Source organism: Sodiomyces alkalinus (genome assembly GCF_003711515.1).
Source record: "Sodiomyces alkalinus F11 unplaced genomic scaffold SODALscaffold_3, whole genome shotgun sequence".
Classification (NCBI taxonomy): Eukaryota; Fungi; Ascomycota; class Sordariomycetes; order Glomerellales; family Plectosphaerellaceae; genus Sodiomyces; species Sodiomyces alkalinus.
The window spans coordinates 1,042,236-1,055,715 of NW_021167081.1; the positions used below are offsets into that span (position 1 = coordinate 1,042,236).

General features: G+C 54.6%; 7 protein-coding genes across 7 annotated transcripts in view; 2 read left to right on the top strand and 5 right to left on the bottom strand.

Annotated features, from left to right (window-relative positions):
- Nucleotides 1–2,668, top strand: part of SODALDRAFT_349930 (amino acid permease) — a 6,345-nt gene extending 3,677 nt beyond the window's left edge. The window contains exons 3-5 of the mRNA XM_028613446.1: nt 562–1,121; nt 1,196–1,405; nt 1,477–2,668. Of these exons, the coding sequence (XP_028467608.1) occupies nt 562–1,121; nt 1,196–1,405; nt 1,477–2,539 (1,833 nt within the window). The 3' untranslated portion in view covers nt 2,540–2,668. The remainder of the gene's footprint in view (nt 1–561; nt 1,122–1,195; nt 1,406–1,476) is intronic.
- A 663-nt stretch (nt 2,669–3,331) lies between these two features.
- SODALDRAFT_138204 (hypothetical protein) lies at nt 3,332–5,426 on the bottom strand. The gene is made up of 2 exons (XM_028606761.1): nt 4,922–5,426; nt 3,332–4,813 (listed from the first exon to the last, which is right to left on the bottom strand). The coding sequence occupies exons 1-2, from the start codon at nt 5,228–5,230 to the stop codon at nt 3,485–3,487; spliced, it is 1,638 nt and encodes a 545-aa protein (XP_028467609.1). The 5' UTR covers nt 5,231–5,426; the 3' UTR covers nt 3,332–3,484.
- Nucleotides 5,427–6,455: 1,029 nt separating this feature from the next.
- Nucleotides 6,456–7,934, bottom strand: SODALDRAFT_293351 (general stress protein). Its single transcript, XM_028608712.1, has 3 exons — nt 7,715–7,934; nt 7,200–7,638; nt 6,456–7,100 (listed from the first exon to the last, which is right to left on the bottom strand). Exons 1-3 carry the CDS (start codon nt 7,734–7,736, stop codon nt 6,671–6,673), a joined length of 891 nt encoding a protein of 296 aa, XP_028467610.1. The 5' UTR covers nt 7,737–7,934; the 3' UTR covers nt 6,456–6,670.
- Nucleotides 7,876–8,727, bottom strand: SODALDRAFT_358221 (hypothetical protein; the record flags this gene model as incomplete). Its single annotated transcript, XM_028614083.1, has 6 exons — nt 7,876–7,962; nt 8,027–8,064; nt 8,181–8,237; nt 8,303–8,493; nt 8,575–8,631; nt 8,690–8,727. 6 exons carry the CDS (start codon nt 8,725–8,727, stop codon nt 7,876–7,878), a joined length of 468 nt encoding a protein of 155 aa, XP_028467611.1.
- A 181-nt stretch (nt 8,728–8,908) lies between these two features.
- SODALDRAFT_331924 (hypothetical protein) lies at nt 8,909–9,678 on the bottom strand. Its single transcript, XM_028611585.1, has 3 exons — nt 9,623–9,678; nt 9,341–9,491; nt 8,909–9,192 (listed from the first exon to the last, which is right to left on the bottom strand). The coding sequence occupies exons 1-3, from the start codon at nt 9,658–9,660 to the stop codon at nt 9,118–9,120; spliced, it is 264 nt and encodes an 87-aa protein (XP_028467612.1). The 5' UTR covers nt 9,661–9,678; the 3' UTR covers nt 8,909–9,117.
- Nucleotides 9,679–9,981: 303 nt separating this feature from the next.
- On the bottom strand, nt 9,982–11,797 carry SODALDRAFT_331926 (peroxisomal 2,4-dienoyl-CoA reductase SPS19). The gene is made up of 4 exons (XM_028611586.1): nt 11,546–11,797; nt 11,279–11,472; nt 11,152–11,216; nt 9,982–11,008 (listed from the first exon to the last, which is right to left on the bottom strand). Exons 1-4 carry the CDS (start codon nt 11,598–11,600, stop codon nt 10,369–10,371), a joined length of 954 nt encoding a protein of 317 aa, XP_028467613.1. The 5' UTR covers nt 11,601–11,797; the 3' UTR covers nt 9,982–10,368.
- Nucleotides 11,798–12,093: 296 nt separating this feature from the next.
- SODALDRAFT_331927 (hypothetical protein) lies at nt 12,094–13,385 on the top strand. The gene is made up of 2 exons (XM_028611587.1): nt 12,094–12,321; nt 12,574–13,385. The coding sequence occupies exons 1-2, from the start codon at nt 12,259–12,261 to the stop codon at nt 13,171–13,173; spliced, it is 663 nt and encodes a 220-aa protein (XP_028467614.1). The 5' UTR covers nt 12,094–12,258; the 3' UTR covers nt 13,174–13,385.
- Nucleotides 13,386–13,480: the final 95 nt, after the last annotated feature.

Below are 13,480 nucleotides of genomic sequence, written 5' to 3' on the forward strand. Positions count from 1 at the left end.
GCTTCCACTTCCTCCTCATCTCGGCTCATCCTCCCAGGCGCACCTTGGTTCTTTCTTAAAAACACACACCCCTCCTCACTGCTGGCATGTCGCAACCGACACCGCCCCTCGATAATTACGGCTTGAACTTGTTGCCCTCGGCTGGTTCGTGCAACCGTTATTAGTTATTAACACACTACACGCAACACGCAACCGCAACACCACTCACGAAGCGACCAAATCACCTACCTTTCAATTCATTCGACATCCTCAGCGCACGCCATCACCTGGACCTTTTACCTCCTATCGTCCTGCCCATTTCCGAGCGAATCAATCGTGCAGCCCCCGGTCTTAGTCGGTTCATCCTTGCTTGAAAATCGGCAGCGAGTCTTCCAGAGGACAAAGGATCAAACAAAAGAGGGGAATTGAAAAGGGAGGGAAAAGAGGAGGATAACTTGGCGACGCAACCTTGGCGAGTCCCGCCCCCCCGGGAGGAACACTTTTAGGGGTACGCGGGGAGCAAACAACAATAAAACGACGACGGGCCTTGGAAGAGAGGAACCCATTATCCAAGCGCCGTAGATGATGGCGCCGTATCGGGATATCGAGCTCAACAAACTCAAGTTCAAAGAGGATTCCCTCGGTCAGGGCAGCAGCTATAGCATGCACGACTTCAGCATGCGGGAACCCACCTACGATGCGCCTCCCTCGCCGAGGTGGTGGGAGCGCATATGGGAAGGCTTCAAGCGCGACCCGGCGCTGAGGATCACCGGCAAGGTATCCTCTGTTTCGCCCGACGAGTACGACGAGCGCGTCGTCGATGGCGCCCACTACTACGATCTCCGCACCGCCACCCTCATGACCGCCAACCCGAACCTGTCCAGGAAGCTCAAGGGCAGGCATCTACAAATGATTGCCATCGGTGGCTCCATAGGCACCGGTCTTTTCGTTGCGTCAGGGAGAGCCCTCGCCAATGGCGGCCCGGCCTCTCTATTGCTGGCTTTCTCTCTCGTCGGCGGCATGCTCTTTTGCACATGTCAGGCCCTTGGAGAACTCGCCGTTAACTTCCCCGTCGCTGGCTCTTTCTCGGCTTATTCCACACGCTTCATCGACCCGTCTTGGGGGTTTGCAATGGGTTGGAAGTGAGTTCCCCCCCCCCGAGCCATGTTCACCACTCTCTGTCACTCTGGTTGCTAATTTTCATGTGTTATTCTAGCTACGCCTTCCAATGGCTAATCGTTTTGCCCCTGGAAATCGTCGCTGCATCCATTACCATCAACTACTGGGACGAATCTATCCAACGGGCCATTTTCGTGACCATCTTCCTCCTTGGTATCATCTGCATAAACTTGTTTGGAGTCAAAGGCTACGGTGAGGCCGAGTTCATCTTCTCCATCATCAAGGTCATTGCCGTCATCGGTTTTATGTAAGCTTGCTTCTCTTCTCCGACTTATTCCACTGATGAAGAATCGCATTACTAATATTTCCCCCCCACAGCCTCCTGGGTATCGTCCTCAACATTGGTGGCGTCCCGGGAGACGGCTACATCGGAGGCCGATACTGGCATGACCCGGGAGCCTTCAACAACGGCTTCAAGGGGCTCTGTAGCGTGTTCGTCACGGCCGCCTTCGCCTTCGTTGGCACCGAGCTCGTGGGTCTTGCCGCCGCCGAGACGGCCAACCCCCGTAAATCCCTACCCACCGCCATCAAGCAGGTCTTTTGGCGCATCACCCTCTTCTACGTCGTCGCCCTCACCCTCGTCGGCCTCCTGGTCCGCTCCGACGACAGCCGGCTGCTGTCCAACCAGTCGGCCGTCGACCTGACCGCCTCCCCCTTCGTCATCGCCATCATCAACGCCAAGATCGCCGTCCTGCCCGACATCATGAACGCCGTCATCCTCATCGCCGTGCTCTCCGTCGGCAACTCCGCCGTCTTCGGCTCCTCCCGCACCCTCGCCGCCCTGGCCGACCAGAACCAGGCCCCGCGCTTCCTCTCCTACATCGACCGCCGCGGCCGGCCCCTCATGGCCATCTGCGTCGCCGGCGCCGTCGGCCTCCTCTCCTACATCGCCGACCTCGACGCCCAGTCCGAGGTCCTCGACTGGCTCCTCGCCGCCTCGGGACTCTCCTCCATCTTCACCTGGGGGTCCATCTGCCTCTCCCACATCCGCTTCCGCGCCGCCTGGCGCGCCAAGGGCCGCGACCCCAGCCACCTCGCCTGGCGCAGCCAGGTCGGCGTCGTCGGCTCCTACTGCGGCCTCGTCATGAACTGCCTCGTCCTCGTCGCCCAGTTCTGGGTCGGCGCCTGGCCCATCGACTACGCCTCCAAGACCTCCGCCCAGCTCGCCGAGTCCTTCTTCCTGCGCTACCTCGCCGCCCCCGTCGTCGCTGGCTTTTACATCGGCCATAAGCTCTACTACCGCACCACCGTCGTCCGCCTTCGCGACATGGACGTCGATACCGGCCGCCGGGGGTTCAACCTCTCCATTCTATTGGCTCAGGAGGAGGAGGAGAAGAAGGCGTGGCCGACCTGGAAAAAGGCATATAAATTTTTATGCTAGGGCAATTTTTCTTTCGCTTTCTTTTTTTTCTTCTTCTTTTTTTCTTTTCTTTTTTAGGGTCGAGCCGAAGGCTTGAGGAGGGAACGGCAGACAATGGGTTTATGAATGAGTAGCCAAGGCGTTTTGGGGGATTTGGAATTTGCGGTCTTCCTATTTTGAATTTCTCTATCTTTGACAAACTATTTCTTCATGTCTTGAATTTTTTGTTTTTTCCTATTCTTTTTTGGACCATTATTCGTCCCTTCGTCGTACCCTACCTTTCTGGGCCAGTGAGCAAAGGGGCGGGTACGTAAGGTATCGAACGCGAGTATAAGAGAGCTGGGTGTTAATTAATACTTGCCCTGAACACGCGATATGCCGCCCCTGCTCTAATGACATAATTGAACGACGGGATTAAGTTTTAGACCTTTCAACTTGATGACTGGATATGACGCGCCATGCAATGATTTCAGTTCCTAGCAATTCCTATTTTTTTGGTTCTGTTTTTGTACATCGAGGAAATACCCTCTCCGGCATCTAATGTGTCGGGGTAGTCCAACACTGTGGTGTCCGATGGGAACGGAGAACCCGTGATCTCCATCTCAGTGTCACTCCTTGCATCTCCCTTCCACCTTACGCTCCACACGCAAACAGTCTCCATGCGGCAGGCATACCACCACCCCTCTGCGTAAACGAGACCGATCCGCCGCTCGGAAGTCAATGTGAAAAGTAAAAGGAAGAAAGAACAAACAAAAAAAAAGGGCAATGTAACAAGTTAGAGAATACATGTCCGCGGCGAAAGAAGAGCAGACTTCTCTCATGATTCATGAGCCGCATGTAGGCCTAGCCATCATCAAATACAAACTTATGGAAAATGCGTAACGTCAGGGCGCAAGACTTTGTCGCCGGCCATATGACCCCGTGAATTGCCGGCAAATGCCGTACACAGCTGCCTACTCTCCCGTCTTAGAAGTCCCAGAAGTCCTTCTGTGCCGTGGTAGACTTTTGCGCAGCAGGCTTGGGGCTGTCCTCATCACCACCAAACATCCAGGCGCGGTTCGAGCCTTTCATGCCACCCATGCTGTCACCAGAAATATGGACGCCCCGGTCTTCATTCCCCGCTTCGGGCTTGTTCTCCTTATGCGAAGCGGGAGACTTGTCATAGGAAGACCAGTTCGCGTTCATCATAGTAACTGCCTTCTGGCGGTCATCGCTGATGTTGGGCTGCGGTGTATGGTTGATCGTGGTAGGGGAGTTGTCCGTCATGGCAAAGTGCGCGTCAAAGTCCTTTCGGCGATCTGACAGGTTGGTAATGTTACCGAGTGGACGGTTGGCAGAAGGAGTCGGGGCTGATCCATCCTCGTTGTAGAGATTGTTGTCGTAGAGATGCAAGCCGGCGTTGTGTGCAGTACCCTTGGGTCGACCAACCAGGCGCGGCTGGCCAGAAGGCAAGCCATCGTCTACAAACTCAAAGTGGGGCTCGGCATCCCGACGCGGCTTCTGAGCCGCTGGGTCGGCGGGCGCAGCCTCGTTGTTCTCTGTATCCCAGTGGCGAATATCCTGGTGACGGATAGTCTTGGACGGCTTTGCTTTCTGCGGTGTGACAAAATCGTCAAAGGACCAGTTCGCGTTGTTCTTTGGAGACCGAGGCCTATGGTTGCTCGCAGTAGCAGCGGCGGCGGCGGCATCCTGAGGATCCGAGCCATCGGCAAAGTGGAAATGCTCGTATTTCTGGGGGTGCGGGCGGTACGAAGCCTTCGCGGGGCTCTTGACGGTCTCAGGGGTATCGGGCTCCTCGGGGGTATCTTCATCTGTATTAAAGAGGCGACTGGGTTGGAAGTTCTTGCCCGCCCCGGTCTTGGTTGCAATGGAGTGGCGCTCACGGCCAGCGCTGGGCGAGCCGACCTCTTCAGCGGGCTCATCGCCAAAGATTTCTGCCAAGGAGCGCTGTTGTGGTCGGGTTCCGGCGTAGGGTGATACGACGGCCGGAATCTCGTCAGTGGCCTGCTTTTCGCGGGACTCGAAGAGAGAGAGGGATGCATGAGGATCGCGCAAGGCGTTTTGCGAGTTGCCTCGCGCACGGCTGAGTGTATCGGTCGTCTCAGGAGCTGTAGGAATAACGCCGGTAGACTTGAGGGAGTTGGTGACAAGCTTGAGTTGGTCAACGCTGTCGCGAATGGGCCAGTTGCGGGCCGATTTCCCAATTACGTCCAGCTGCTTAAGAAGAGAGCCCTGGTCCCAACTCTGACGGATCTGTGTGATCTTGCCCTCGGTGTCGAACGTCACAATGTGCATCTGCAGTATCCTCAAGTTAGTTTCCCATCAACAAAACCTATCCGGTCTCGCCCTCGTGCGTTCGAACACCGGAAAGAGAAGGGGACTTGGAGGCAAGATATCACCTACGATAAGAAGGGACGCGGTACGGTCAGCAACAAAATTGTCATCGAGACCGGGTAGGTATGTTCCGCCGCTGATAACAAATCCGAGTGAGGTGTCTACCTCGGCGGCGATGGCTGTGGGACCCTCAATGACGTGAAGTAGCTCCTCCTTCTCCTTCTTGACATTATTGCGCTGGGTGCTTAGGTGCTTGATGATATTATTCGGCCCATGGAAGGAGGTCGTGGTGGTGATATAGTGTAGAGACGCATCGGCAGCCAACAGTGACGAGTTGGGAGCAGCCAGGAACTGCTGGTACGTGGCCGTCGCGGTCATGGTGGGCAATGACGAGGACGACGAGTACACTGGCGAGAGGGTGAGATGGGGAGAGCGCACAGCGTGTAGATGTCACTCGTCTTGTTGATCGGCAGACAGCAGGGTAAGGTACTCAATGGAGGTCAAGCACCTAGTGATACGCGTGACGTGAGGAGAGTGAAGGATAACAAAGAAGGACTGGGGAGAAGAAAAGGTTCCGCGTTGCTTGGGCAAACGGGAAACTATCGGAACAAGGGGCTAGCCGAGTGGTGCGGGCAGACTAGGCAGGGTCCCTTGAGCTAGGGCACTTAGTCGAGTCGACACGACACGTGGAGATAAAAGAGTCCAGAGCCTCAATCCAACGGAAGGTAGGTATGAACCTAGTAACTGGTATGTAATTATGAGACGGGAGATTATGTAAAGGGGCCTCTTAAGGTATGAGACAGGGGGTGATGGGAAGGATAGAGTCCTTGATGCTGTGTGCCGTGTCGAGTGATGGAGAAGGAAGAGAGGAGGAAAGAAAGTAACAGAAGTGTAAAGGGGGAATGAGAGGGGTGCGCCTGAAATTTACATCGAACGGATGAACTTGGACGCGACGACCGTTTCGAGTCAGAAAGGGTAACACCAACATTGCAGCAATGACATCTTAAGCAGGAGCATTCTACCCATGCCCCACCTTCCTCTCCCGACAGGCATTGTAACTAATTACTTCATACTATAGGCAGAAATGACACCAATACCTAAGGTACCTAGCTACTTGGACGTTGTACGTGCCTTCACAGCATACCTTAGAGTCCGTCCTGTCAACCGTCACATTGTGTCTTGTCGAGAATACCTCTGCAGACACACCAAAACAAACAAAAGAAACATCTCCCCCAAACGCAAAAAATGGGGGGCAACCAAAAATACTCCGTACGGCGAAATGAAGGGGGCCGTTAGCCTACAGGGGTCTGCGTCTCTCGATCCTGCCCCATGTTTCACCATGGATCCGAGCTATTCCAAATTAGGAATGGAACGTCTAGACCAGCCCTATGCACTGTGCAGGCTGCTTATTCTAGAAAAGTTCATCCACTCCGCGGACGTATTACCTAAGGTAGGTACCTTACATACCTACCTTAGGCCACGAAGAGCCTCAGAGCAGTCAAGCCCGCGGCGGGTCTTTAATACTTCATACGGGTAGACATTTCAGTGAACGACACCTGATCCGAACAGTCATTCATACATATTCGAATGTCAACAATCCGTCCCGAGATGTATTGCCAACTACTTATTCGGTTAGGTGACCGTAGCAAATTGAACGACCTCGGCCATCTCTAGGGAGGAGCCACGTCCATGTTCCGCATTACCGTATTCCGCATCCCTTTGCATCCCAAATTATATGTTCCGTCGTTTCTTACAGCTTACAATAAGGTTGGTGCCACTCACGGCGCCAGCCCCGCCATACCGGCCATTACACACGCTTTACCCGTTGACGATAACGCCGCCGTTGCAGTGGATCACCTGCCCGCTGAGAGCCGAACTGTCCGTCGACGCCAGGAAGACGGCGCACGTCGCGATTTCGGACGGCTGCATCGGCCGGCCCATGGGGCTCGTGAATTGCTTCTGTGCTTCCTCCGACATGGTGGACGGGATAAGGGGCGTCCACACGGGACCCGGCGCCAACGCGTTGACCCGGATGCCCTTCCCCACGTACTGGTTGCTGAGGCCGCGTGTGAATGAGATGATGGCTCCCTTGGTGGAAGTATAGTCGAGCAGATCCGGCCGTCCGATGTAGGCGTTGATGCTGGCGTTGTTGATGATGGTGCTGCCGCCTTTCATGTGCGGCAGCGCGTACTTGGCGAGATAATAGTACGGGTGGATGTTGGTGTTGAAAGTATGAAGCCATTGTTCCCTGTATGGTGACACTCGAGGTAAGCAGCCCGCTCATTTCTGCGACGTCGGGACAAACGAGGCGAACGAGGAGGGAAACGGAAGGGTGATGAGCACATACTCTGAGAGGTTGGTGATGTCATCCGTCATCATCTGGTACGCGGCGTTGTTGAAAAGGATGTCAATACGCCCTAGCTTTTCCAGGGCAACATCGATGACCTTTTGGCAATTGGCCCTATCGGTAAGATCTAACGGCAACAAGTGGCACTCCCGGCCGTGCTTCTCAACGTGCTTCTTGGTCACCTGAGCGTCTTCCTCTTCTTCTGGGAGGTATGCGATCAACACGTCGGCTCCCTCCATGGCGAAGAGGACCGCTGATGCCCTCCCGATTCCCGAGTCTCCTCCCGTGATGATGGCCTTCCTATCTTTGAGCTTGCCGGCGGCCTGGTATGGCTTGGAGCCCCCGTCAGCTGTAGGGATGTGGTCAATCTCGGGCTTGGGATCGGGCAGCTGGCCCTCCTTTCCGGGGAACTGTTGTTCCTGGATGGGAATCCGGTGCTCTGGAGACACTTAAATCAGTCATGGGGTACTTAAAGTGCCATAGACTCTATCATTGGGTAGAAAGAGACGACATACCAGGGTCGAACTGATCCGTCATGTCGAGTTGTTAGTCGAGTTCACTGAATGCAGTTCAATTTACAGGCAATGAGGGATGAATTGTTCCTGAAGTTACTGGCATTAAGGTGCTGGAATGACCGTCGTGAAGAATAGAGCACCGATAAATTATAAGTCAAGGTTTATCGGATTTGTTGGGGGTTGATGCGTTCGGTATTGCTGATGTCATATTGTCTATCATAAACCAACGACGTCATTGAGTCCATGAACTCCAGTGTGTTGACTTCAGCGAAAGTGCGCCGCAGCATAAGGTACCCAGGTAGGACTCTGCACCCCGCCGAGTAAGACAAAGAAACAATACCCCTCGATGACTGGACGGCCGTGTTCACGTTCCGGGCGTACCGAAGTTTTCGGAATATCATTGTCTGAATACGAAATTGTACGAAGTCCGTGGTTCTCGGATGAAGGCTAGGTACTGACAACACACCCCCTTGGGTCTGGTCATCCTCCAGCTTTCTCACTTCATAGGACATTCCGATATTTTCTTGCCGAACATTTGACTTGATCACAAAGCGAATTTGCTTGCATTGAAGTGCCAGTTTTCTGTACTGATGCCAATAACAGAGGACCCCTCGCAATTCGGCCGAATGCCGGCATGGGCGTCGCCGCGTCGGCCGACCATGTTACAGTTCGCCCGTACTGCAATCGATTCGAAATCGTGGAGTAAAGATATTGCTTGCCTAGCCTCTGGCGGCGCCGACGAAGGGCACGTCGAGTTGCATGTTTCCCCCATATGATGACTGGCCCCGGCAAGATTGCAACGATATTGGTATACTGGGCTAAGAACCACAAGATTATCTCTTCGCCGCTCGTTAACGCACACTCCTACGGTCAAGGACGCGCTGCGGGCCATCCCGGAACATTTGGAAGGGGGGAATCTTCAGAGACCGACAGTCAAACAAATCGATGTGACTTCAACATTGAAAACCCACAGACCTCGTGTAGCAGGTGTCTAGGACGAGTCCAAGCCGCATAGTTCTAGGTATAAATAACCTATCCAACTCGGCTCGTCCGGCGCGAGTGTGTATATCCCATCTTCCCGCTGTGGGAAGAAAATGCTGCTCGAATGTATATCATACAAAGCCGTAAGCCTGCAAAATCTGCCAAATGAAGAGCCAAAACGCCAAAAGAAGAGGGGCGGAAACGCAGTTGCCGAGTTGTCAAGTCCTCTGTCTCTGCGCACCGCCCCTCCGGTCTACAGCCATAACTGTCACGTCCTTGCCATCCGTATTAATCCGTTCCGTCTGCGACGCCGGTCCCTGCGTCGCTCAACCCTGTTGGTCCGGAGAAGGAGACATCGGTGCGTCGGCGCAACACGCGGGAGGAGTTGAAAAACCGATCACAGTTGTCGTCTGTTCGTCCGTTTATAGAGCAATCGCCCCTCGTCGGCTTTCCCGCAGATGAAGTAGCCCTTGAAGGCCACAGAACACAAAAAAGGCCTAATCGCCACGACGTCAGTACAGTTGGCCTTCTAAACCTCCGCATGCGTTCCCATAGTCCCCTCTCCGTATGCCTTTCATCGCTGTCCACCAATGTAGACAGCCATGGAGCATGTAGAACACGGAGTGTCGCGTTTGGAAGACGTACGGCGTAGACAATGACGGCAGTGAAGATGGTTCCCGCCACCGCGGGCCCGTTCTCCGGGTCCTCCACACCCCCTACGAGTTCGTGGTGGTTCGCGTTAAAGAGAATACCGAGGACGCCGAGGATGAAAATCGCGAAGACGGAGATGACGGTACTATATGCAGAAGCGGAAAGACACGCAAACGTTAGCTTTGCCGTTGGTATTCTTGAAGGTCGAAGGTCGAAACGTCGAGGTTGTAAAGTGACTGGGACGGACGGCTCGGAAAACAGAGGGGAACATCGTACCAAGACCATGCTTGAAACGCGCTTACGACGGGCTTCATGGCGGTGGCGGTGGAATGTAAAGCTCTGTAAAGCCTCGACGTATGGATCTCGTGCAGTGTAAGGACGTATTGCGTAAATCCAAGGCGGTTCGCGATTAGTAGGTCGATGAAGAGCTGGCGAGGTAGGGAAGTTGGTCGAGTAGCTTGGTTCAATTGTGGCTACCTAAGGTTAGGTAATAAGGGAAGGTAGTGGGCTGGTGGTGTGGCGCAGCTAGATCGAGGTACGTACCTCTCTTGAATGCCAGCCGTCCGGCACGCGGTCGAGTCTCCCAGGCGGCTGGTTCACAACCCGGAAAGCATGGGCTTAAAGGCATCCCGTTGGATCTATCTTTGCTTTCTATTCTCTATGGGACTTATTATATGAGCTCAGGATGAAGATGTATTGTGGCGTTGAAGTGATCTATCGCCATCTCCCCATTTCGATGGCTGCATTTGCGAAAAGCATGGCTGTCCCCAGACACTCGACCACCAGTAGACGAGTCAAATATGAGCAGCGAAGCGAGTCTTGTGATAGGAACTGTAGCAGTCGTGCGTACCCTGTACTGCATGGAAACTGCGCCATACCACATCATAAAAATACTGGGCGTGAACAAGAATATGGCACCCGGCCGGTGCCAGGGGACTGGTATTCGTGCACCGCCGAACCAACTGCATCAATACTTCGCTTTCTACCTCGTCCCCACCCGCCCGTCTTACAGTTCAGGCCGCCTACAGCTTTGACGCAGCCTTACGACCGCTCTTGACGTTTTTCGAGAACATCCCATCCAGGAGGAAGTCTGGGTACCTCATATCGTCATCCGTCCCCACGTTCATGCTGCCCTGCCTCCGCCAGGCACCGCCATCCACAGGCAGGACCTGGCCGTTGACGTGGCTGCCCGCATCGGAGAAAAGGTAGACGGTCGCATCGGAAATGTCGCGCACTACGCCCCATCGACCCGAGGGCACCGCGGCGTTGGCGGCCTCGATATCGGCTTTGCTGCTGGCGAGGCGTTCCATCCCCTCGGTGCCTTGTACGGCGCCGGGCGCCACGACGTTGCTGGTAATGCCGAACGGGCCGTACTCGAGCGTCACGGATGCCATGAGCGAGTCGATGGCGGCTTTGGCGGCCGAAACGTGGGCCTGCAGCGGCATGCCGGTGTAGTGGAAGGTGGCGGACACGTAGATGATCCGGCCGCCCGTCAAACCGTCCTGGCTGGGATTGGGGTTTCGCTTTGCCGACTCAAGGAGGTAGGGGATGGTCGCCTTGACGGTGTTGAAAGTTCCTAAAACGTCGATGTCTATGACGGCCTTGAAAGCGTTGGGGCTCATCCCAGACAGGGGTGCGACGAAGTTGCCAGCTGCTCCAGCTCTGCGTCCGTCACGAACGAGGAAAAGCCGAATGTTAGTCAAGTCTCAGCGAAGCTGAAAGAATGGAAAGTTCCCGCAACGTAGAATACACGAGAAGAAGAAGTAGAGTTGGCGGTGGCATCCTCGATCCTGTGTCGGACTTACATGACAAAGTCGATACCGCCTAGCTCGTTCGCACACCTGTCCGCGGCGTCTGTGAGGCTCTGGGGCTGTGGTAATTGTGAGCAAAACGGTGCCCGATGCACGACAGATGAGGATAAGAGACACGCACATTGCGGACATCACATCCACCTATGCCAATGACCTTGGCCCCAGGACGCGCAGTTGCAATGTCCTTCGCTACTGCTTCCGTCTTCTCGACGTTTCGCCCGATGATGCAGGCATTGGCACCAAGCCGCACAAGAGCTCGTGTTTGCGCACTGCAAATGGTTCCTGCCCCTCCAGTCACAAATACAACCCTGTCCTCTGGGGTGGAAGAGCAATTGAACCAGTTAGCTGGGCCTCGATCATTCCGTGGGCCTGGGAGGTTTTGTCTCACTGAAAATGCCGTCCTTCCACACGGAGCTGACGTATTCTGACTCGGGGACCGGCATGGTGACAACAATGATTTGTACAAGGCCTTGTCAGTCAGAAAGTAGCTGTTTGAACACTTGTTTTACGAGTGATGTTCTGCAGTGAATAGAGTATTATGAGGAGTTGGACATTTGAGTTCCATATAGACGGAATGCCGTCATGCCTCGGTTCACGTTTCACGTGTGACCAAAACTAAGGTAGGTAGGTACGTTGTTCAAATACTTCTTCGTAGAATGTCTAAGGTACTCGGAGGTTGTTTAAAAGACCGTCTGAAAAGGCAACACCGTCTAAGATATAGCCAGTCTTGCATTATCCTGCACATACATCCGAGGTAGACAAGCGGTAGATTTCTATTCGGAATCCTAAGCGTCTGATCTATTCCAGAAGAACATCATTATACGTGGGCATCCAGAGGTCGGGAATAGGTACGGTACAGTGCATGAAGGGATACAGAATCACAACGGGGCTAAACGCACGCCTTGACCGTTCGATACCCCGTGCGGATCCCCAGAAACACTGTATTTTATCTGTTACCTAATCTATGGTGGTCCAAGCGCCAACAAGCTCCCCACACTCCTCCGCATTATCAACTTCCGCCCCGTCGTGTCCAAGAGTCTTCAAAGCCGTCAACTCGCCTTTCCCCCCCAGTCGAGCAAACCCACCCTCAGATTCGCAACCATGACTTCCAGAGGAGTGTCCCTCCTGAAGTTCGTGGGGACGGTTTCCCTCGGTCTATTGACGGTAAGTCTGAAAAGCCTTCATTTTCCTACCGCCACTGTTGTCGGCTAGCAAGACACGGTCCTCGCCCGCAACGTGACGCCATCGTGAAGGGAGGCGAATCGGGTCCCCGCATCCGGCTCGCAGGTCGAACTATAATCACCAAGCGAGGGCTATGTCACGTCGAGGGCATCTTGACTACCCAATTCCCCAACATGCATATATTCTCGTGAACGCCTGCTAACCTATTCTTTTTTTTTCCCCCACCATGTGCAGGGCCTTTCCTGCTCGCTCGCGGCCGTCACCGTCCCCTCCATTCTCTCGCTCCCCTCCGCCTCCTCTGCAGCCCGGGCCTACCGAAACCTCGCCCCGACTTCGTCACTCCGGCTCCGATCCCTAACGACCGTATCATCGGCCTCTTTCCTCCTAGCCTTCTACCTCTCTCCGCGCTCTTACCGCCACCCGTATCTCATCTACGCCTCCACCCTGGCCCTGGCTTCCAGCTTCGCCGACCAAATCGCACCCTACATCCTGGGCTCCTCAGACGATGAGGCGTCCCGCGAAGAAACCGCCGCACGTCGCCAGGCCCGGCACGAAAGACTGGCGGCACGCAACGCCGCCCGCGCGGCGCGCATGGAGGCCAGCTACGAGGTAGTGGGCGACGTCGCCAGCGAGGAGGGCACCGGCAGCGCCAGCGGCGGGGACGACTTCGATGCCGAGGAAGAGGAGGAGTTCAACGGCGAGGAGGTGCGTGGCGAGATTGAGGACTTCTTGAAGGCGCAGCGGGTGCAGACCGGCATCGCCTCCGTGGGCTTCCTCCTCTCGCTCGTTGGCGTTTGGGGCGATGGTGCCCTTAAGCTGCTTTGTTGCGGATGAGTCAAAATGCTACTTTTGCTTCTCCCATCGACGGGTTCCTGACTTGGTGTTATACGGTGTTTTGCGCTTTGAGCAAATGGGGGGCGGAGACGGTTTGAATACCGCCGCCTCCGCTTCTTCACCCCTTGGGACAGTTTTTCTGTTTCCACTATATGAACATAACTGCTGGTATGGCTAAAATGGAATAACATAGATGGCTTTCCGTTGCAATTAAATGGGTAGCTATGAGTCCCATGTGATGTATTGTTGTGTTGTCCATTTTGCCGCAATATTTCGTATTATTCCGTACTTCTAATCATACACCTTC

Excerpts from the sequence above, each read along its gene's own strand:
- SODALDRAFT_331927 (XM_028611587.1), top strand. The coding sequence starts at position 12,259 with ATGACTTCCAGAGGAGTGTCCCTCCTGAAGTTCGTGGGGACGGTTTCC. Across the intron at positions 12,322-12,573 it reads TTTCCCTCGGTCTATTGACG|GGCCTTTCCTGCTCGCTCGC; the intron begins GTAAGTCTGAAA and ends CACCATGTGCAG.
- SODALDRAFT_331926 (XM_028611586.1), bottom strand. The coding sequence starts at position 11,600 with ATGCCGGTCCCCGAGTCAGAATACGTCAGCTCCGTGTGGAAGGACGGC. Across the intron at positions 11,217-11,278 it reads GTGGATGTGATGTCCGCAAT|CCCCAGAGCCTCACAGACGC; the intron begins GTGCGTGTCTCT and ends CAATTACCACAG. Across the intron at positions 11,009-11,151 it reads GGCGGTATCGACTTTGTCAT|AGCTGGAGCAGCTGGCAACT; the intron begins GTAAGTCCGACA and ends TGACGGACGCAG.
- SODALDRAFT_331924 (XM_028611585.1), bottom strand. The coding sequence starts at position 9,660 with ATGAAGCCCGTCGTAAGCGCGTTTCAAGCATGGTCTTG. Across the intron at positions 9,492-9,622 it reads GCGTTTCAAGCATGGTCTTG|TACCGTCATCTCCGTCTTCG; the intron begins GTACGATGTTCC and ends TTCTGCATATAG. Across the intron at positions 9,193-9,340 it reads CTGCCGTCATTGTCTACGCC|GCCTTTTTTGTGTTCTGTGG; the intron begins GTACGTCTTCCA and ends CGTGGCGATTAG.
- SODALDRAFT_293351 (XM_028608712.1), bottom strand. The coding sequence starts at position 7,736 with ATGACGGATCAGTTCGACCCTG. Across the intron at positions 7,639-7,714 it reads GACGGATCAGTTCGACCCTG|AGCACCGGATTCCCATCCAG; the intron begins GTATGTCGTCTC and ends AAGTGTCTCCAG. Across the intron at positions 7,101-7,199 it reads GACATCACCAACCTCTCAGA|GGAACAATGGCTTCATACTT; the intron begins GTATGTGCTCAT and ends GTCACCATACAG.
- SODALDRAFT_138204 (XM_028606761.1), bottom strand. The coding sequence starts at position 5,230 with ATGACCGCGACGGCCACGTACCAGCAGTTCCTGGCTGCTCCCAACTCG. Across the intron at positions 4,814-4,921 it reads GTACCGCGTCCCTTCTTATC|ATGCACATTGTGACGTTCGA; the intron begins GTAGGTGATATC and ends AGGATACTGCAG.